The 23,288-nt window shown below is 44.0% G+C and overlaps 1 protein-coding gene across 1 annotated transcript in view; it reads right to left on the bottom strand.

Annotated features, from left to right (window-relative positions):
• Positions 1-21,368, bottom strand: part of LOC124549890 (carbonic anhydrase 13-like) — a 255,948-nt gene extending 234,580 nt beyond the window's left edge. The window contains exon 1 of the mRNA XM_047125273.1: positions 21,225-21,368. Within this exon, the coding sequence (XP_046981229.1) occupies positions 21,225-21,255 (31 nt within the window). The 5' untranslated portion in view covers positions 21,256-21,368. The remainder of the gene's footprint in view (positions 1-21,224) is intronic.
• Between the last annotated feature and the right edge of the window lie 1,920 nt (positions 21,369-23,288).

The following is a 23,288-nucleotide window of genomic DNA, read 5'->3' as shown; positions in this document are numbered from 1 at the left end:
TAGGGGACTGATGACCTGAGATGTCAAGTCCCATAGTGCTCAGAGCCATTTGAACCTACCTCAGCCTGAGAATTTACACAATGATCGAGGAGCTATAGGTATACAGATGCACTTTACATACAATCGTTACGAAACTCTTCATAAAGCCGTTTTCTTACATCTAACTGCAAAAACTATTACCGCAAATCGTGGTCTCCGCTTAATCCGCACAGAACTTCACTGTTTACCGTAGTACAATCTTTCCGCACGGTATTAAAATCAAACACCACAATCCCAAAAAAGTTAAACGCTATTCCAAAAAGTTCTAGACCTTTACAGTTTTATGCAATCATTAGTCTGTATTTTTGTTCAGATAGAAAGATTTTTTTTCTGCTACATTTTACACTCCATCGATGACGATAACCGACTTCTATTTGGCCAGTACATTGGAAGACATAAGTGAGCACGTTAAACGCAAGATTGAGGCATTCACTGGAACAGAAACTACGGGAGACGTGAATGGGTAGAAACGAAGCAGGGTGTAAAGGCGGCCTCTTTCCCAAAAGAGGCCAGAGATATCTCAGGATAATAACGAGGGCTGGAGCTTGGTGTTCCAAGTATCCTTCTGCAGTTACAGCTTGTAATCGCCACCCTCCCTCCTCCCCACCCTCGGCCAATTTAATGCTAGTTGTCAGTGGGCGTCTGTCGTTAATTACCAGGTCGCAGCACTGGAGGCCGTTCGTGACGTGGCTGAGTTAACAGCGACTCAGGTGAGTGAGACGGTAGTGCCTGTTGGGAATATCGCCGTGTTCACTGTTACTAGAAAATTCTTACAAAGAGACTCAGGAGCTCAGCTGAGAATTCTCAGAACACGGGTTTCTTCTAAGATATGTAACCTTACATGTAGTAACTTTTAACAATATTTGCAACACTGTCAGTGGCTATAGACATGAAAATGAAAGAAAAAATAGCTCTTCGTGTACAGTGGAGAAGCGTAGAGCTTAGCTGGTAATTGCCACCTACATCTACATCTACATGGCTACTCTGAAAAATCACACTAAGTGCCTGGCAGAAGGATCACCCAACCGCCTTCGCAATAATTCTCTGTTATTCCACTCTCGAACAGCGCGGGGAAAAAACAGACACCTATATCTTTCGGTGCGAGCTCTGATTTCCCTTTTTTATGACGATGATCGTTTGTCTCTACGTAGGTTGGCGGCAACAAAATATTTTTGGATTCAGAGGAGAAAGTTGGTGACTGAAATTTCGTGAGAAGATTAACCGAAGCGAGAAAGTCCTCTGTTTTTACGATGTCCACCCCAAATCCCTTATCATATCCGTGACAGTCTCTCCCCTACTTTTCGATAATACAAAACGTGCTGTCCTCCTTTGAATTTTCTCGATGTACTCCGGTAATCCTATCCGATATGGATCCCATATCGCGCACTAGTACTCCAAAAGAGTACGAAGAAGTGTAGTACAGGCAGTCTTTAGCTTTTACTACATCATGTTTACCGCGAAACTCAACAGTAATATTACTGACCATCCACGAAATTATAGGATACAGATTAGTTGAATTTCGAGTAATTACTTCTTTTCATCCTCTATCCCCTCTTCTCTCACCATCTTTATACGCCCTTGTCTCTGAGAGAACTTCCTCAACAATTCAGGTCAGTGCCACACCACAAAAAAGTAGCAATGGTTTTATTGGAACGACGACGATTTCAGGTACCTCACTTAACTTCATAACGCGAGCCGATAGACACTCAGACATATTATAAAAACGAGACCAAAAATGTCTTTGACTACATTCGGGAAAATGAAAAGATTATTGCAATGAAAATGCAAGATATTTTGCGTATTCCAATTACCCATAATAGTAGACACATGTCCCATAGCGTCTAAAAGAACTTGGTGGTAGAACAGATTACAATCCTTTGTTAGCGACTGCCTAATTGTCTTCTTCCATCACGTTAGTGTCACGTTGTACCACAACTATTCTCGCCGCTATAGCACGAAGAGGGTTAAGTTCTGGTCTGTTCTGAGGAACAGAACTGTGATCAAGGTTAAGATTTGTCTTAAATGCGCAATCGGATTTCCTTCAAAAGGGTAGTGCAACTGTATATCACTTTAAGTAGCGGTGCATGTCTAGATTACGATATATATCGCAGACAAATACGCAACAGCGCCGTGTCGCAATTATTTCGATAACATAACTTCGGTTGTGAAGTACTCGATATTATTTTATTACATTGCTCGGCAAAATATGAGAGTGATAGAAGAAGGTGCAAGTCTTCTCAGTTCACGTAAAAAGTAAGGAGGTACTACATGAACACGCGTTCTGCAACGTCACATGAACATAGCCTTCTAGTAATACGGGGTCATGCTCCAGATCTGCACGGCAATCTGAGTTTGCCTTGACCAGTGAACGTGCGTATTGGCACAGAGGTAGATAGTAGATATCCTGTATAAAAGATGTTATCTTTTTTTTTAAAAAAAAGCATCTTAATGTGTGTGAATAATTAGAATGGTGGTAGCATTCTCTAGATTAGCAAGCCTGCCAATAAATTTCATTTATTTCATGGGAGTCAGAAACGCACTGGGTGTTACGTTTGTTATGAATTGCTGAGTCAACTACTATAACTACTGATGATTAATAAATTTTAGATTGTAATTAACATTTAGTACATTTAATACATTTAGAATGTATTTTCGATTGCTTTTGGGTCATCTACGTTTTAGCGAACCTGCATTCCAGCCACTAATTTATGCACACATTACGTTAAAAATAAACGACGGTTGTAAGATACATTAAGTGTATTTTTTAGCAAACGTAAATTCAGAACGGATTTGAACTAGTATTTGAGGTGATTGCATTCTTAGCGTCGGGTAACTGAAATTAGGACTGTAGATTGAGTTTGGTTAAAATAATACATGAGCATTTAATTTTTTTCTTTTGATTCCAGTACTTTGACTCTTACCAGTGATAGCGTAACGGTTGTCACTGAATTGAAATGAATGGAATGATGGGATGAAATCGATGCAAATGCAGTAAGATGAAACTGAATGACGCCTGGAGGCGTGCTCACATGGCAGAGGTAAGGCACCTGCTCGCGAAGTGTAGGAATCGGATTTCTACACGATTTGCACTGATTAATTTCGTGCCATTTCATCTTCACTGATTTCATCCCCATCGAACAATTCAGTTTAGTACGTTTAATTCACTGCACATAAAACTCATTTGCATAGCGCTAGAGAAAGGGGAATGGGGTTGGACAGTAGGTAATATAGCCAGCACGTCTGTCTGATGTTTCACTAAGACAGATCGTTTTCAATAACCGCCACAGATAATGGCTCAGAACAACCTGTGCCGAGTACCTGTCTGTCAGACTGCTGCGCGCGATATTGTGTGCAACATGAAGGGTCATCTGCTGCCAGATAACTAAATGACTGTGTCTCCTCTCTCACTTCTGATAAGAATTTTCCCCCGTCGGGATGACACGTGCATTGCATCTGCACTGCTGTTAAGTGCGAGAACACGGAAAACAGAATGACAACAGCATCTCACTTCTGTAAAACAGCACGATGAATGTGTTTCGGTAAGGGCAATTAGCATGACTAGAAGTTGGCTAGAAGCATGCAGCACTGCTGCCGAGTTTCGCTGAGTGGTGAGCTTGCTGGTATGACGTCTGCAAACAAAATGCGATTCACGTGACTCGACGAATGTCAACAATTCTGTTTCAGCAGAGAATTTTGTTACAGTAAAATCAGGTCTGATCATCAACCTTGACATTTGCGAAGAGAGTCGAGAAAAAGGACTTGTAATGTTTGAAACGACAAGCTATGTAGTGTCGTGTAACTTGCAAAATAGACTGCATTACTGTGCAAAACCACGGTGCGAAGCAACGTATAAGGGACTGCATTTATTATTGTAATCGGCGGCTTACGAAGAGTTAGATTAGGAAATAACGCAGTAAAAGTAATGAATGAGTGTTGGTATTTAGGATGCAAAATAACTGACGATGGCAGAAGTAAACAGGATATAAAATGCAGACCGACAACAGTAAGAAAAACATTTCCTAGAAAGAGAAATTTGTTAACATTTCATATAAATTTAAATATAATGTAAAATGAAGGTGGAGGGAGGAGAATGGAAACGGAGGGGAAGGAACTATTGATGTACGCTGCATCGGAACTGTATGCGGAATCAGCGGCGACGAGTGAAAATATGTGCCGGACCCGGATTCGAACCTACGATTTCGTGCTTACTAAGCAACTGCGTTAACCATTGCCCCACCTGGACACTGTGTTTATCACAATTGCGCAGGCTATATCGGTACGGCCCACGGCCGACCCACATTCTCATCTAGCGCCATCTAACTGCAATCTCCATCCATGTTCTCCATGGTCGGTACTTTGAGATTCCCGCAGGAGATCTAACGTAGTTGTGCATCCGCATTGAAGGTGGTGGATTCATTGCCCACTGGAGCGAATCAATTGTATGTATGCCTGTAGTCTGTTTTTTCGGACATATCCGAAAGAATAGACGTCACGCGTACATATAACAAATTTAAATTTTAGAGAGTCCGTTCTGAACGTATTTGCCGGGAGTGTGGTCCTTTAAGCAAGTGAAACGTGAGAGATAAATAGTTCATACAAGAAGAGAATAGATTTTGTAATGTGACGCTACCGAAGAATGTTCAGTGTGACGGCTAGATCGGATAGCTAGCAAGGAACTACTGAATTGAATTAGGGCAGAAGAAATGTGACACAAAAGAAGGAATCGCTTATTATAAGGGACTGTCAAACGAGGACCGAATATTCACCACAAAGGGACCATGGAATGAGTCCATTCAAAAGTAATTACCACACGCCTAAAGTCATTTACCCCAGTGGGAGACGAGACGATCAGTTACTGTTTTGTTGCATGCGGTCGGCCGCTGATGGATCCACAATTGCATCCACTCTTGCACATATGGCTGAAACCGAAGTCAACGCATGTTTTTCTTCAGGTTGCCAAAAATGTGGAAATCACAAGCTGAAAGATCCGGGCTGTCCAACTCAAGAAATACATGCGTGGCCCTCAGTTTCATCCGGGCGAGGAAGTGCTACAGTGGGTGCGGTTGTGGATCCATCAGCGGCCGAAAACGTCCTACGAAACAGGAATTGATCGTCTCGTCCCCTCGTGGAATGAACGTCTCAACGCGTATGCTGATTAGTTTTGAACGAAACCGTTCTATGGTCCCGTTGTGGCGGACGTTTGGTATTCATTTGGATACCCGAAGACACAGTCCGCCTGCTTAGCCGAGTGTTAACATGCTCGCCTATAATGCAGCGGGCCCGCTCGTGGACTAGGTGTTGTTGTCCTCATCATCGTCTTATCATTACCGACGCGCAAGCCGCCTAGTGTGGCGTCACCTGAAATGACTTGTACTCGGCCGCCGAACTTCCCCGGATGGAGCCTCCCGGCTATCAATGCCATACAATTTTTTTTTTTCACATGACACAACCTGAAGCGTAGAGAAATCGTCAGTTTCGTAATGTAAGGCAGTGTGGGGATAACTGTAGAGGGAGACTAAGGCTTGAATTCAGTAAGCATGTTCAAATGGATGTACGTTGCTGCAGTTGAGTAGAGATGGGGAGGCTTGCACAGGACGGACTAGCATGGACAGAGTATAAAACCAGTTTTCGCACTGAAGACCACAACAACAACAATGAAAGAGTATTAGCGAATAGTTCGGTATAGGTTTCTGGACGTGGGCTAAAATGTAAATGTCGTGTGAGTAGGGCCTCCCGTCGGGTAGACTGTTCGCCGGGTGCAAGTCTTTCGATTTGACGCCACTTCGGCGACTTGCGCGTCGAGACTTGGGCCAAGATCTGATAAAATAACTTTTCATAACTAGAGACATGAAGTAACGATGTATCGAAATTTTATAATGCAAAGGATATTGTCTTACAAGTAAAGCTTTCAAATCTCTCCGCTTAATAATTTCGTTGTTTGTCATTTGATACAAATTACTTTCCTTCTGGTGTTGACATACTATCTATGCCGTATCTATGTATAAAGTACGACTGAATACATGCACGTCTTACTAAGTGAGTATCGTTTTATTTTGCACCCATCGTCGGCAATCTGAAATACATATGCTTTTAATTACAAATTACGTGTTCAAATGAGATCTGTCTTATATTTACAGTTAACTGCAAGAACTGCTCTTTTGATTATTATAATGCGTATTATTACGTTGTAGGAGGTTGGGCATAGCATATAACGGTCCAAAGCGGAAAAACTGGAACCTGGCAACGTCTGTGTAAAGGCGATACAATTTCAAGCAGCATTTGAACACGGAATTTTCTTGCTAGATATGCAAATATTTCACGTCATTCAGAACGTACTAACAAAATGACACGAATTTAATGCAACAGAAGTGTATTTAACCTTTGCAGAAATCACAGATACTGTAACTAAGATCTCTGTGGAACAAATATATGAAAGATAATAAGTAGTGCAATTAGAAAGTTTGAGTTTTTTAATTTTCGTTTTTATAGAATATAAGCTATGGTACATAATTTAGACTCAGGTAGCGTGAATTGACGTATAATCAGATAAATCTACATTTACTTACCCTGTATAGAGAAGCATTTCCTAGTGCTGCTATCCCAACCAGTGTGTTATAGGAAACCTTCTCTTTATCTCATTATACCACCCCTTCCTTTCGAATTACTTCACGTATTTTCCTACTGCAAGTTTCAGTTGTTACACTTACGCCGCTGTATGGCGAGCTACAAAAGATTATTGCAGCTATTATTTCTAGTTTATCACGAAGCTTTCTTTCCATAGAGATAATAAATTAACAATTCGTAAATAATTGACCAAACTTAACTCGCTTGTATCGTAAGCGACGAGAAATTTCTCAAGATCAATCGACGCTAGTATGACTACAACACACGTCACAAGTTACATAATCTCTCTATTTAATCTCCTGACGACATCCAAGACACAGTCTAAATACCCGCCTAAGAATCAGCTCTTCCGAGAACACAACTAAATCTAAACAAAATTATTAAGAATGCTAGCTTTGGCTAAATAACATTTACGTTAAAAATTTGACATAGTAAGAACGCAAACTTCGTATTAGCGAAGGATAGAAATTGTAATACTCAAACTTCCTTTTAGCGACAGGCTGTAGCTGCTGAGTATAAACTCACAACATTGAACGCCAATAAAATTTATTTCTATATTAATTTTATGGGAGTCACATTATAGCATGGCAACAACAAGGGAGTTTAAGATGAAATTTTTATTGCGACGGCAGTAAAATCAGTTTCACGTCTCTTATCATCGAGGATGATCGAGTTCATTCACCTCAATCGGAGGATAACTAATTTTATATTATAAAATGTGAAGGGCATGGCCGGCCGAAGTGGCCGTGCGGTTAAAGGCGCTGCAGTCTGGAACCGCAAGACCGCTACGGTCGCAGGTTCGAATCCTGCCTCGGGCATGGATGTTTGTGATGTCCTTAGGTTAGTTAGGTTTAACTAGTTCTAAGTTCTAGGGGACTAATAACCTCAGCGGTTGAGTCCCATAGTGCTCAGAGCCATTTGAACCATTTGAAGGGCATGGTCATCGAAAGACAAAAGAAGCGTCGAATCTATCATAATTTCACCAATAACGAAGCATTCGGATGATCCTGCGAGATTTCAAGGAAAGTTTGAAGCACCTGAGACAGTCAGATTTATATTTTAATAATTCCAACAGCTTCCAACGGCCACTTTGAGATCAATGTGCAAAGCGGCAGTTTTAGTCACGTTATACATGCTCAGAAAATAATAATTGTTTTGGACGAATATAGTAATCACGGTAGTTTTCACGCGATAAAAATATCGTACGTCATAAAAGGGCCATTAAATTGATACTGGGCGTGAGTGGTCTACACAAATACTCGTAGAAGCCGTAACGTCTATAATTCAGCCTCGCTAACGCAAAATTCATTTTATCGGTATTCGCCGTTCCAGGGAGATTCAAGTTCGTCTCCGTCACGCCACGAGAGGCATGTCTTGATACTTAGGGTTCCTACTGCCCCATAACACAATCCTTACGTTTCGTTGTAGCCTGCCCCGTCTACTTGCATGAGTTTTGCTGTGCGCTACTTTTTCGCCACTGTTCGAACGTAATTTCACGTAATTCCAACGAGGGTGATGTTGCTTTTCACTTTGTTGCAAACAACATTTGACATAGATTCTTGATAATCAGAAAGTAAACAGATGCAATATTCTTCCCACTACTCTTTATGTATTTCTTAAAACAACACAAAATGTATGCAAGCTTTGAGGAGAGGCTGCCCAAAACGACACTTTATTTTTTGCCTTGTACAGCTTCCAACAATGATTTCTGGCAAAAATTTACTTACAAACACACACACACACACACACACACACACACACACACACACACACACACACACACACACACACACTGCTCCGAATTTATGAAGGTCCACAACTGTGTAATTATTTCATATAGAACACTTGTTTGTCAATATTTTACGAATGTTTACATATTTTTGCATGGCTGTTCTAGTAGTTTAATGCAACCAAATTTTTTTTTAATAAGCTGACGTTAGGAACACAGATAGAACTGTTTCCAAATGCGATGTCATTCCCGACGGAGATATGAAAATCACTGGAAGTATTACGGAGGAGTAGAAAATAACAGGTTTTCAGTTCTAAAGCAGACATGGTGAAGTCTGTAACAACAGGAAATGCGTATTACGAGAATTGTGTCGTGATTCAAACTAAGAAGCATACTGGAAGATCTCAAATACTGAACCGCTACCAGCGAAGCATTTTGATCTACATCTGGGTCTTGAATATAACTTAAGAACCGACTCGACAGAGAGAAGAAAAATGTAAGAGATTAGTTGTAAATGCAATTTCCTGGTGGATTAAAGACTGAGCTCACTTCGAAGAGCTCACCGGCGAAAGATCCAGCGTAGAGCCACGAGTTGTGACACCTCTGAAAGTATAGCCCGTAAACCAGCGTGGATGCTTCAGGGACGACTATCATTTCCTCCCTCTGTTGTTCTCCACTTGTGAAAGGCGTGCGAGAAGAATGGCTCTCTGTTAACCTCCGCATGAGATCGATTCCGTCTTTCTTTACAACCATGGTCGTCTGGCGAGGTATACAGTGCATCGCGAGAAGTGACATGTTGCTTAAGTTTTCTTGGAACGTTAAGTTCTAGGAATTTTAACGGTAAACTTCTTTCTGACGTACGTTGCTTTTGTAATGGTGCACGAGACCTTGCTCTTACGCTTTCTACACGGATCCGATGACGGAATACACTGCTGTTATTTGTATATTCTCTGTTTCCTCTGTTAATCCTACTTTCTAATGGTACCGAAAGGTGAGCAACACAACGATCGGCAGAACAAAGATTTTGTAAGCTTCCTTCTTCACAAGATCCTTCCCGTTCATTAAGATTCTGCCAGTGAAACTCAGTTTGGCATTTGCTTTCTGTAACAAGGCGACTTAAAATCGCTCAGGGCATATATATCGAAATATTTAATGGTTCTGATTATTTCGTGCATTCATGCATCAGACATTTAAGAATGTTAATTTCACTGCACTGCAAAGTAAATTGTGTTCGTTAGTAGATGATTCTCAGATAAGCTCCATTAATGTTAGGCTAGAAGGATATGATTCCTACAACAAGAAGTTAGTTTTACTGCCAGTATCAGAACAGAGCATGTAGAAACAAGAAAATAAAGAGGTGACCGCATCAGAGAATGAGTGCCTCTTCGCGGGCGACTTCTACTTCGTGCAGAATAACACTACAACACTACTGTTGGGCCTACTACCACATTATATTACTACGGCTAGAACTAGTTTTATTTAGACTTTGGTTGAGTTTGAAGCATACATTAACTGTTGATAAGTTCAGTATATTTCGTTCTTCACATATCATTGGACGAACTTCTGCCTGGGTCTCTTCCTGCTGTTTTCCCCCCACAATGCCCTCCAATGTTGTCTTCACCAAGTTTTCAGCTCTTAATATATGTTTCCTGCGTTGATTGTGAAGTAGTTACTTTTTTTACAATGCTGAAGCGTTAACTGTTAAGCTAAAGAGAAAGACCAGCCGTAATTTAATATAATTATCATTTAAGTAATCTTAGTGCGTGATTTTTGTCGTTTACGCAGCCTCAACTAGAATACTGTCCACCGATGGCTGTAGCATCTATAAATATCTCCTACTTTTATTGGTGGAGGTGGAGACGGATGCAAATTATTTTCCGCGGAACGAGGTTTGTGTACTGAAGCAGCGCCTCCCCTTGCCTAGGCAGCAGGGAACAACTGGTGGAAGAGACTATCGTATCTTATGGCCTTGATATTTTGAAAATGAACTGAAGATTAGATTTACAGTCCCGTCTCGTTATATTTATTGCAATAAAACAATGAAGTAGATTCGACAGCACACCAAGCAAACTTGACGAACCTTTTACAGCAACCGCGCCGTCACTTTATAAGATCACGCCGAAATTCATTTTCACTCTTCCCGGCTATGTAATCATACAGAAGTTGCTGACAGATGAAAATTTCGAGGCTGTGTGGCCCAAACTGGTTCGTATTGTAAAAGAGAGGAGGGTTGGAGTTTGGCGTCCAGTCAACACGAAGATCCTTAAAGAAGGTGGGCAGTCGTTCTGTTGGACAAGGATATGGAGGAAATGGACAGTGTTATTTTCAAAGGAACCGTCCCGCAGCTCGTCTCAGGTGATTTTGAGAAACGATTGGAAATATAAGCTTGGTTTGTAACACGGGGACATGAATCCCGCTGCTCGCGAGTCCGAGTGTTTGGTCTTAAGCAAGGCACCTACGCACTTGCTGCAAAGCTTCAGTTCGCTACTCCATCTGCAATAATTTATCGAGCTCTGGTGGCTCACTGGGGGAGATTTCGGTACATGAATCCTCAGCCAATCACACGCTTCTATTCAGCTAGGGAGGTTGAAAGTGGCTCCTCCACAGAAGACTGTGCCCATAACATTGAAGAACTAAGCTAGTCGCTAGTCAAATTAACAATGACTCAAAGAAATAAGATTTTTTTTCCAGTGAGTAATGAGACTTTTCTCTGCCCGTTAATATAACATCATGATTACGTATTACGAGTTCCTTTTAAAGGCCGAAATACTCCTTCGCAGGTTCCAACACATATTTCTGAGGTACCGTAAGTGCGAAACTCAAGCTGTTATTTTCTTCACGAGCTCAATAAATACCTCGATATAGCTCGTATCTGTTTTCCAGAAAACAAAATACGAACTTATCAGGCCAGTTTTTTGATTGATATAAGATATTCTGGCAAACAGAACTTTCACATTCTTCTCAATAAGACATAGTCGTGAGATGTGGTAGTAGCTCCGAGTGCACTCCAAGGAAGTACTATAGCACCTCTACCTTTCATGATACATACATGTAACCTTCTGGCTAACAGCTTCAGCAGGCTCTTCGGGAATGATGCTGTTACATATGGGATACTTACACAAAACTGTAGCGAAATAGGAAACCAGCAGAAAATCAGAGTTAGCGCAGAGATTCGTTGCTAACCTTCACCATAAAGAGAGACATAGTTGAACACTGTTAGCGATTTATCACCGGAAAGACAACCATAAAATGTCTACAGGTGAGTGACTGGAATGATTTAAAGTAAAGTCGTATGAAATCGTTGTCTAGGACACACTAAAGGGGTAGGTTCAGCTGCAGAGTGGGAAACGGTTTTCTCTTCCTCCGCGTACAATGGGCCCTTTCCTCCCGGACATGTGGGAATTGTGTTCTTTGTGTATGTGTGAAGTGCAGGCGAACACAATGGATGCTTCTATGATGATGTCCTATGTTTGTGATGTGTGCTGATAATGGGAAGGGAGATGATGAAACCTGGTGCCGACACATTGCCTACTCCTCTCGAAAAGCACCAAAGGGGCCGCCGGGCTTAACGTCTTCGTCCGACGAACGCATCATCATCAACACAATGCACAGGCCCTCGCATCACGAGACACTCTGAAGAGGTCTGGAATTTAACCTAACACAATGACCCAAAAGCTGATGATCATTAGATCTAAGCCACCATTCGTCCTCCCCTTGCCAGCCAAATAATGGCCATGAAAATTTCATCCGCCACTACCATTGTAACCAGCTTACCTCCCAGTCGCGTGCCACCGCATAAATGATCGTTAGGGTTCACGGTTGCGTAGGCGGGTAGTGATTTAGCCCGTTCAGACTCTCTGGCTACAGCTGTTTGTACTAACTTTTATGCCGGCAGTTGTGGCCGAGCGGTTCTTGGCGCTTCAGTTCGGAACCGCGCTGCTGCTACGGTCGCAGGTTCGAATCCTGCCTCGGTCATGGATGTGTGTGCTGTCCTTAGGTTAGTTAGGTTTAAGTAGTTCTACGTTCTAGGGGACTGATGACCTCAAATGTTAAGTCTCATAGTGCTCAGAGCCATTTGAACTAACTTTTATTGTGTCAACTGCAACAGAATTGTGTTTTCCCAATAGAAACCTAAGGGACACATTTGTGAATGTTCAACCTTTTCATCATGCGCAAGTGCTGCCTACTGTTTGGCATCACGATGAAAATATTAGCAAGTCAGTGCGCAGCAGGTCGTGACCACCATAATACAATGATGCGGTCGATTCGCTATATTCCACTATATAATTGAATATTGTTGTCGTTATTTTGCATGGTAATTATTGAATGATAATTTTACTATTTATTACAATGGAGAATATTTCGCAATTAGTTATTTTAGTCCATAAAATGAAGTCAAGTGTACAATGTTTTGAAAACGGGTACATATTTGTGTATAAAACCTGCATTTGAAATCATTAAAAAATCACGAGTATTACCACATAAACAAAACTTTTCTTTCCACCAGAGAAAACTCAGGTCTCATCGAGTTAAGGTGGAACGGACACACAAAATAAGTTCAAACACAGCCAGATCCTCGAAAGATTAATTCAAAGAATCGTGCAGAAATTTAATTTACGAACAAGATCAGTTACAAGACTCCCGTTTCACCAGTTAGTCGCCCGCCGGGGTGTCCGAGCGGCTCTAGGCGCTACAGTCTGGAACCGCGCGATCGTCATGGTCGCAGGTTCGAATCCTGCCTCGGGCATGGATGTGTGTGATGTCCTTAGGTTAGCTAGGTTTAAGTAGTTCTAAGTTCTAGGGGACTGATGACCTTAGAAGTTAAGTCCCATAGTGCTCAGAGCCATTTGAATCATTTGAACCAGTTAGTCGTTCATAAGTTTGCAAACTTTACAAAACTGTTAACAAAAGAGATGGAGAAAGTTCAACCGTTGCGCGTTTCGTCACTGGTTTGTATAATTAGCGCGGCGCTTCTGTTCAACAAAGCAGTGATATGCCACGAGAAAACAGTTGTACATCCCTCAGCTATTTACTCTCAGATTTCGAGAGCCCACATTCCGATAGGAGAGAAAAGACATTTTACCCAAAATACGTGTAGCTAAATAACGATGATGGTAAAACTGGAGCCTTCGGAGTTCTTCTCACTAGGAGTTGAGTAGGAAGGCGGGAGATAATTATACGCTGAGGTGGCAAGCCATAGCCATATGCACATATACAGATGGTGATAGTATCGCCTACACAAAGAGTAGTGCATTGGCGCAGCTGTCATTTGTACTCAGCTGATTCATGTGAAAACGTTTCCGATGTGATTATGGCCCCACGACGGGAATTAACAGACTTTGAACGCGGAATGGTAGTTGGAGCTAGACGCGTGGGGCATTCCATTTCGGAAATCGTTAGGTAATTCAATATTCCGAGATCCACAGTGTCAGAGGGTCCCGAGAGTACCGAATTTCAGGAATTACCTCTCACCACAGATAACGGCCGAGAGCAACGACGTTTGCATAGAGTTGTCAGTGCTGACGGACAAGCGACACTGCGTGAAATAATCGCTGAAGTCAATGTGGGACGTACGACGAAGGTATCCGTTAGGACAATGCGGCTAGCGTTTATGGGCTATAGCAGCAGACGACCGAAGCGAGAGTTTTTGCTAACAGCACGACATCATCTGCACCGCGTCTCCTGCGCTCGTGACCATATCGGTTGGACCCAAGACGACTGGAAAACAGTGACCTTGTCAGATGAGTCCCGATTTCAGTTAGAGCTACTGGTAGGGTCCGAGTGTGGCGCAGACCCCACGAAGTGGCAACTGACCCTTAACATAGACAAATGTAATGTATTGCGAATACATAGAAAGAAGGATCTTTTATTGTATGATTATATGATATCGGAACAAACACTGGTAACGGTTACTTCTGTATAATATCCGGGAGTATGCGTGCGGAACGATCTGAAGTGGAATGATCATATAAAATTAATTGTTGGTAAGGCGGGTGCCAGGTTGAGATTCATTGGGAGAGTCCTAGGGAATGTAGGACATCAACGAAGGAGGTGGCTTACAAAACACTCGTTCGACCTATACTTGAGTATTGCTCATCAGTGTGGGATCCGTACCAGGTCGGGGTGGCAGAGGAGATAGAGAAGATCCAAAGAAGAGCGGCGCGTTTCGTCACAGGGTTATTTGGTAACCGTGATAGCGTTACGGAGATGTTTAGCAAACTCAAGTGGCAGACTCTGCCAGAGAGGCGCTCTGCATCGCGGTGTAGCTTGCTGTCTAGGTTTCGAGAGGGTGCGTTTCTGGATGAGGTATCGAATATATTGCTCCCCCCCCCCCCCCTACTTATACCTCGCGAGGAGATCACGAATGTAAAATTAGAGAGATTTGAGCGCGCACGTAGGCTTTCCGGCAGTCATTCTTCCCGCGAACCATACGCGACTGGAACAGGAAAGGGAGGTAATGACAGTGGCACGTGAAGTGCCCTCCGCCACACACCGTTGGGTGGCTTGCGGAGTATAAATGTAGATGTAGATGTACGCATGAATCCAAGCTGTCAACAAGGCGCTGCGCAAACTGGTGGTGGCTCCTTATGGTATGCGCTGTGTCTACGTCGAATGGACTGGGTGCTCTTGTCTAGCTGAACCGATCATTGGCCATTTACCGCCATTCATGGACTTGGTATTCCAAAACAACGATGGAATTTTTATGGAGGACAATGCGCCATGTCACCGGACCACAATGGTTAACCTTTTTTGTCCTGAATCTTTGAAGGACATTCTAGGCAATCCGAGCGAATAGTTTGGCCACCCTGGTGAATCCTTTCGAACATTTATGGGACATAATCGAGAGGTCAGTTCGTGTAAAAACTCGCGCATTTTAACAAGTATGGACGGCTGTAGAGGCATGCATGACTCAATATTTCTGCAGGGGGCTTACTATGACGCCACGTTGAGTTGATGCACCACGTCCGGAAAAAGGAGGTCCGACAGGATATTGGGAGATATTCCATGACTTTCGTCACCTGAGTGTAGATTTAGGAGCTGGGCTTAAAACTGAGTCAGGGGGAGGCCACAGCGCTGTTGGAGTACCAGTGGCAGGAATTCGCCTCGGACTGCGTGACAGGGCGCCTTGGCTGCAGTCGGCGATGCCGCCAGTCGCCGCAGCTGGCAAGCCGGCCCGGCGCAGGCGACGCCACCTGATTTACGCGGCAGGCGCCAGTTCTGGCGTCGCTGCTGCCACGGCACCAGCGGGGACGCCCTTCGCCGGTTCTGTTCAGCCAGCATCGATTTTCGACAACTGCTACATTTTTACATTTTTGTTGTCTACTGGGCGGTTGCATCGCGAGGAGACTGTAGTGGAATGCAGGAAGACTTGTGTAGTCGTTTGACGCCAGGCCTGGCAGTTGACGCTGGACGTAAATAATGTTACGTACTGCGCACTAGGAAGCGAAGGTATCACTAACCGTTCGATCCTTTCCGGGCGGGAAGGAGCGCCGGTCCCCGGCACGAAGCCGCCCGGCGGATTTATGTCGAGGTCCGGTGAGCCGGCCAGTCTGCGGATGGTTTTAGGCGGTTTTACATCTGCCTCGGCAAATGCGGGCTGCTTCCCCTTATTCCGCCTCAGCTACACTATGTCGGCGATTGCTGCGCAAATAAGTTCTCCACGTACGCGTACACCACCATTACTTTACCACTCAAACATACGGGTTGCACTGGTCTGGTGTGAGACGTTCCTTGGGGACGGGGGGGGGGGGGGGGGGGGGAGAGGGAGGGATCCACCGGGGACCGAACCGCACGATAACCCTGGGTTCGGTGTAGGGCGGCGGAGGGGTGAAGTGGACCACTGCGGCTGCGGCGGGGACGAAGCCTCTCCGTCGTTTCTAGGTCCCTGGTTAACATAACATAACCGTTCGATCACGTCATTGATGGAAAACATCGAAAAAGTTCAAAGACGGGCAACTCGTTTCGTATTATCGCGAAATAGGGGAGACAGTTTCACGGATTTTATACGCGAGTTAAGGTAACACTCTTTCAAACAAAGGCGTTTTTCTTTGCGGCACGACCTTTTCACAAAATTCCAAATGGTTCAAATGGCTCTGAGCACTATGGGACTCAACTGCTGTGGTCATCAGTCCCCTAGAACTTAGAACTACTTAAACCTAACTAACCTAAGGACATCACACACATCCATGCCCGAGGCAGGATTCGAACCCGCGACCGGAGCAGCAGCGCGGCTCCGGACTGGAGCGCCTAGAACCGCACGGTCACCGCGGCCGGCCCACAAAATTCCAATCTCCGACTTTCTCCGAATGCAAAAATGCACGGTGCTTTCGCTACTTTGGCCATTGTAGACGGAAAACTATTTACCGTATCTGCACCGAACTTAATAGGAATGATGTTCTGACCGTGAGCTGCAGGATTTCGGTTGATAGTAGTGCTTCTGCTATGGCTCGCCGTTAGGCGCCGGTACTGGTTCGGCGACGTTGGAGGAACTCTGACCCAAAGGACCGAGGATATTCTGCGTGAACGGCAAACGTTACTATGATCTGCTTCGCCAACATGTGATCTCTGCTCTGCGGAGGAGAGGTGCTTTGGACCCAATTGGTTTGATGCACAATGGAGCTCCATGCTTCGTGAGGTCACTCAGCCAGTAACACGCTTTGAGAAAATTGAATCGTTGGCTTATCGTCCCAAACTGTGTGGCCACCAGAATTACCAGACTGGAACCCGTGTGATTTCTGACTACGGGGTTAGCTGAAGAACAGGGCTTATCAACGGGATAACTAACACACGGCGGAGGTTGAAGATGAGCGTGCCGAGGGAGGTAGCCAAAATCCCACCTGAGATGTTTCGGGCAGCAGTAGGGCGATCTCTATTGCGGTTCCAGGCTGTCGGCAAGCAGATGGTCGTCTCACAGAGCAACGTTTGTAACCTGGAACGTGAAGTTGGTATGCAGTAAACAACTATTACCCTCTCATATCGAAATTAAAACCTGACTCTTCCAATGGTTTATTCGTTATTTATCTTCTGCATGCCCTTAAAAACGTTCCCACAAAGTTTCGATTTCCTACGATCATTCGTTTGCTTGAGGGCTCTCTCAACTAGCGAAAGTTTAATTATAACCGCCCCCCCCCCCGTATTTTGTTGACTTATAGATGTAGACGTAGGTTTTGTGTCGACGGTATGCAACGCTCGTAAATCATTAAGGGAAATCAGTAACGTGTATCACCAAGAGTTGGTGACGAAACAAACCATTATTTGCTGCCAGTTTCAATCGAAATAATCATACGAACTGTGTTACAAGAGAAGGAGTACATATTTCATCATCTAATTATTAATGGAACGGGATGTAGTGAACATGCTCACGAAACAAATTAAGTCCAACCCATTTAAATAAAGTTGTTGTATCCGCCTACTTTTATCATTACAACACAGTGTGATGACACAAAGTAATAGAAAGTAATTCTGTGTCACTGTAAATAAAATATTTAGTAATATAGTTAGAAACGCACGCTTTTATCTTGTATCCGAACTATGACAGGTACATCCAGCAGCGATTCAGACAACAGAGCCATTGTACGCGAACGAAAAGGCGGTTCACAGGCGACATCCTGCCTTCTGAGTGACTCTCCCTCTATAAGGTTTCACGTCGATATCTTGATCTGATATTCGAGTCGGAATTGGAGTCACCAAACAAGAAGCAACCTTACAAATGTTGGACGGACAGAAAGCAAATTTCCCGAAAAACCACGTCCATGTAACTGACAGCAGCTACGCTTCTAAACGAAAGGTAAAATCAGTCCTGCTGAGTATGAATCAAATAAGGACCTAGAACGGAAACATCTCAATGGATACTTACTAAATTTCGATAGAAAACATTCAGACACAGGCCAAGCTGCTTTTGTACGTTGAAGAATAACTACGAAGTAATAAACACCTGACTACTGAGAATTCGTCGCCTATTTTCTGCATGCTTGCTGCACAAAGGTATAAGTGTTTATTGAGAAGATATTCGAACGAATACGTCTTGCTATCGGTAGCATAATGTATAACTTTGGTGTCTCTAGACTCTCAGAAAGTTTATACGCTACGTAATGGGTCGTTTTTCTCATTTATTTAAGCGCCAGCATTTACGAAACATTGTTGTTATGAATCTATGAGTGAACAATAAAACAGTTTGCGATTTATTGATCAGCAGATATCGCTCTACGATTTTGTGAATCAAGCGTGCAGTGACACAGTTACTAAAGCTCTTCTGGTGTAACTGATAGATATAAAACATTCCATTTTTACTCACAATATTTCAACGTCTGAATCGAAAGTTTTCTTCGTCTGTGGCGAATTCTCAGTAGTCAGCTGCTTATTACTTCGTAGCTAATGTCATCGGGGTCAGGGATTTTTTCTGCCTCGTGATGGCTGGGTGTTGTGTGATGTCCTTAGGTTAGTTAGGTCTAAGTAGTTCTAAGTTCTAGGGGACTGATGACCATAGATGTTAAGTCCCATAGTGCTCAGAGCCATTTGAGCTAATGTCATGATTCTTCAACGTGCAAAAGCAACTCGGCCGGTATCTGAATGTTTTCGAACGAAATCCAGTAAATATCAGTTGAGATATTTCCGTTCCAAGTACTTATTTGAGTGTGAACTCAACAGGAAAAGGGTAGATTGATTTCACCTTTCGTTCAGAAGCGTAGCTTCTGTCAGTTTCGTGAACGTGGTTTTTGGGAAATTTGCTTTCTCTCCGTCCAACATTTGTAACGTTGCTTCTTGTTTGGTGACTCCAATTCTGATTCGAATATCAAATCAACATATCGATGTGAAACCTTACGGAATAAGGGTCACTCACGAGGCAGGATGACGCTTGTGGACCGCCTTTTCGCTCGCGTACAATGGCTCTGTTCGTCTGAATCGCTGCTGGGTGTACCTGTCGTAGTTCGCGTACAAGATAAAAGCGTGCATTTTTATCTAAGTATATTACTACACATTTTACTAACAGTGACACAGAATTGGCGCGTGAATTCGGTCCATACGTACTGGTGCTAGACAATCGTTTGCAGCCCAGGACGAAGACATCTAGGTCAGCAGGCGAAATACTGAGCGTAACCGGAAAATGTAATCTTCTAGCAGGCTATACACTGAAAATACGCCGTCCATTCAGATAGGAGTCTGTCATTCTTATCGAAAACAATAATAGAATGGCCCCATTACCAGGACGCTACGGAAAGCGACTGATGTAGAAATAAGTTTGATACTACTAATATTTCGCTAAAAACTTATATCGGGCAGCCGTCATTTATCGGCCCACTGGAGTATTACTTTATCTTTCCTCATAGTGTGAATGCAAAAATATTTCTGCGACAGTACGAAGTACGAACGTGGTGATCCACGTTGCGGCTTAGTTTTACGATAAGACAAGGTAACTGAAATTCCTCGTAAGACCATTTCATAACTGACAACTTACAAATCAGATAGGGCGAACGCTACTTGTTCCCAGAGATATTCCTCGAGAACACGTAAACGCTTTTGGGCCTTAGAGTCGAGTCTGAATTTTCGTTACAGGAGTAAACGCCCCACCTGTTCCGTATTCAGCTAGTCGGGGAATGATCTACCCTTACTGTACACGCCTCATATCTAAACTCTCCCAATCAATGTAGAAGCCTAGTATTTTGACAGTGGTGCTGTACTTCGGGTGCGTAATGCTTTTGTTTTCTGTGCCTTATCTGGTCTGCTGCAAGAAATCTGTTTAATATGAATTATTGCCTCCAATGTTAGTTATATACCCAGATTCCAGCAACTAATGCAATCTTCTATCGCCAATAGGTACGTAATAAGAAAATAAAAAACCAGAAAATGCTCAGTAAAGTTATATTAGAAAAGGCTCAGTTTTGTTGCAACCCGTGTTCACTCAGGTACGAGCAGCCCTTAGCGGCTCGCCATCTTATCTTATTTACAACTTGTCATGACGTCGCCTTCCGGCTTAGATTTTTTTAGAATGTGACTTGCAAGTACTGCATCTCTTTCCAGTCAGTACACACTTTAGTTTATTAATGTCTTATATACCTATTATGCTTTAGAACAGTTAGTTTAATTCTGAAGACGACGCTCATAGTAGCGTCGAAACCGGGTCAATTTTGACTTAATATTTGTGACCGAGGGCTTATTTGTTGTAATATAATTCTGACACGGTCACTGAATCTTAGCAGCTATGTCCAAAGTTTTGCTCAGTAAAGCGTCAATTAAAGAAGGATTTGCTGAAGATTGTTATAAAGGTAACGGTTTTGGCTGCCTGGACGCCTTCTTGTCAACTGAGAAATAATGTATAAAAATGTTTCGTATCCCAGCTCAGTATACAGAAGAGTTCTTAACTAAAATCATCAACTTTAAGACTTGATCTCTGATTGTTTACTCTTGTTCGTTAGTAAGAGCTGAAGCCAAATTTTTTTATTCTTCCGAGGGCTGGTTACATGTGTGATGTGTGAAATAGTACTGGTTACTGATTTCTCGTCCTTGATTCTTAACTTCTATTTTTCTTTTAGGTCTATCACATAGATGCAAAGTTAGTTCGGTTGTTTGGCTATGGCCTCTTTGCCTATGAAGTTTTGCTAATCTTTCTACATCACTTCGTTATTTGAAGGGTCTTAGACATCAGCCAAGAAACGAGCAAGTAACAGCTTGTCGACAATCGTTTGCTTTTGTACGATTACAAACGGGAGAGAGGACCCAGCGGCCGGTGAAGCACGCTGCCGTGTGTGTAAACAGACGCGCGCCTTTGAGGGGGGCAAGCGGCTCGCCGCCGGGGCCGGCGGGCAGCCAGCCTGCAGGCGCCAGGGGCACTTACCGTTGCTCTGCGCGTACCCCCAGTCGCTCATGGTTGCCTGCTGTGTGCTGCCCGGATCAGAACCCGCCGCGAACTGTGCGAGCGGAGCGCCCGGCCGGCCCGCGACGGTTCCGTCACGTGGCCGTGACGTCACGCCCCTCCCACCTCTGTGCAGACGGGCCTTCCGCGGCGGCGGAGGGCAGCCGACCACTTGCGCAACGCGGCGCTTCTGCTGCCGGCGCTGATTAGAAGCCCCGGCCGTCTATCTCTCTACTAGTTTATCTGTCCAACGCGCGGCGGGCGGCTCGGAGCTGCTCTCTGCGAAAGAGAAAAATGACTGTAATACCCTGCCATTAGCATCAAGGCAGACACACAGTCGCCTAGTAAGATGATTACTTAAAGGAGTGGTAGCGCAGGTGACACTAAGATGATGGCCCTACGGCAGCGGAAGCTACTGCTTCGACTCGTCACGGAAGGCCTCTGATGTCTCGCCTCGGCGGTGCAGCCTCTCAAAGAAGGCATCTCTGGTTCGAGTCCAGCCTCGGGCAACATATATGTACGGTGGAATCTTGTGTACACGGTCTTAATTAATCCCGATTTCTCATTCATTTGGATCTTTTTAGGGTTCCGCACCTCCATCGGTAAAAACGGAACCTATATGGGATCAGTTACGTGAGTGCATAGTGTCTGTTCTTTCAGACAAGTGAATCCACCACTTCCAGTGCGGATGCACAACTACTTTCGACCCCCTATGGGTCGGCCGTGTGGCCGAGCGGTTCTAGGCGCTTCAGTCTGGAACCCCGAGACCGCTACGGTCGCAGGTTCGAATACTGCCTCGGGCATGGATGTGTGTCATGTCCTTAGATTAGTTAGGTTTAAGTAGCTCTAAGTTCTAGGGGACTGATGACTTCAGATGTTAAGGCCCATAGTGCTCAGAGCCATTTGAACCATTTTTGAACCTCCTACGGGAATCAGAGATTAGCGAGCATGGAGGACATGGGGGGGACCGCGGACAGGTAATAGCAGGTGGGAATGAGGGTCCGCCGGCAGACCTGCCGCAACAGTCCGCGCAGCTGCGATAAACACTGTCCGGATGGCGAAGTTGTTGACGCAACTACCTAGTCAGCAGGGGATCTCGGGTTCGAATCCCGGTCTGGCACGCATTCTCATTCGTCGCCGCTGATTCTGCATGAAGTTCCGATGCAGCTGACATCGATAGTTCTTTCTCTTTCCTTCCGCTCTCCCCCAACCACCCTCAAGTTGCATAATACTTACAGCATCACTTTGTTGTCCACCTTTCTGTCCGATTATTAAGACTCTTTTTTCGTAGGAATGGGTAGAGGTATCAAATGACATTCATATCACATACTAAGTTCTATGGCCCTTTGGCAATACGGAAAATGTAAGCTTCTAAGGCAATTCAATCAGATTTATGTAACATATTCCTATACTCAAAAACTCACTCATAAAAATGTGTAGGGTACTTCCACTTGACCTACAATCATGAAATTTGACAAGAAGCAAGGATTCACAGTACAGGTAAAGGAAAAAAAATATGAAACATATTAATTTGTCATTAAAAGCATTCCGTCGTCAGGCCACGAGTGGTCTACCGGGACCATCCGACCGCCGCGTCATCCTCACTGGAGGATGCGGATAGGAGGGGCATGGGGTCAGCACACCGCTCTCCCGGTCGTTATGATGGTATTCTTGACCGAAGCCGCTACTATTCGGTCGAGTAGCACCTCAATTGGCATCACGAGGCTGAGTGCACCCCGAAAAATGGCAACAGCGCATGGCGGCCCGGATGGTTACCCATCCAAGTGCCGACCACGCCCGACAGCGCTGATATTCGGTGATCTCACGGGAACCGGTGTATCCACTGCGGCAAGGCCGTTGCCCAATAATTTGTCATTATATCAATTAAATGAAAATATTGTTTTTGCCATACTTTGCCCATCTGTCTGTCCTTCCGTTAACCCACTGAGTCCCAACAATATGAGAAATATATAGTTTTAAAATTTTTCAGAAGAGTTACTCTTATTGTCATGGTAAGCAACGAATACAAGCAGACCCCAATCGCTT

This window comes from Schistocerca americana, chromosome 1 (assembly GCF_021461395.2).
Source record: "Schistocerca americana isolate TAMUIC-IGC-003095 chromosome 1, iqSchAmer2.1, whole genome shotgun sequence".
Lineage (NCBI taxonomy): Eukaryota > Metazoa > Arthropoda > Insecta > Orthoptera > Acrididae > Schistocerca > Schistocerca americana.
The sequence above is the reverse complement of the archived record's forward strand: the minus strand, read 5'-3'. Positions and strand labels throughout refer to the sequence as shown.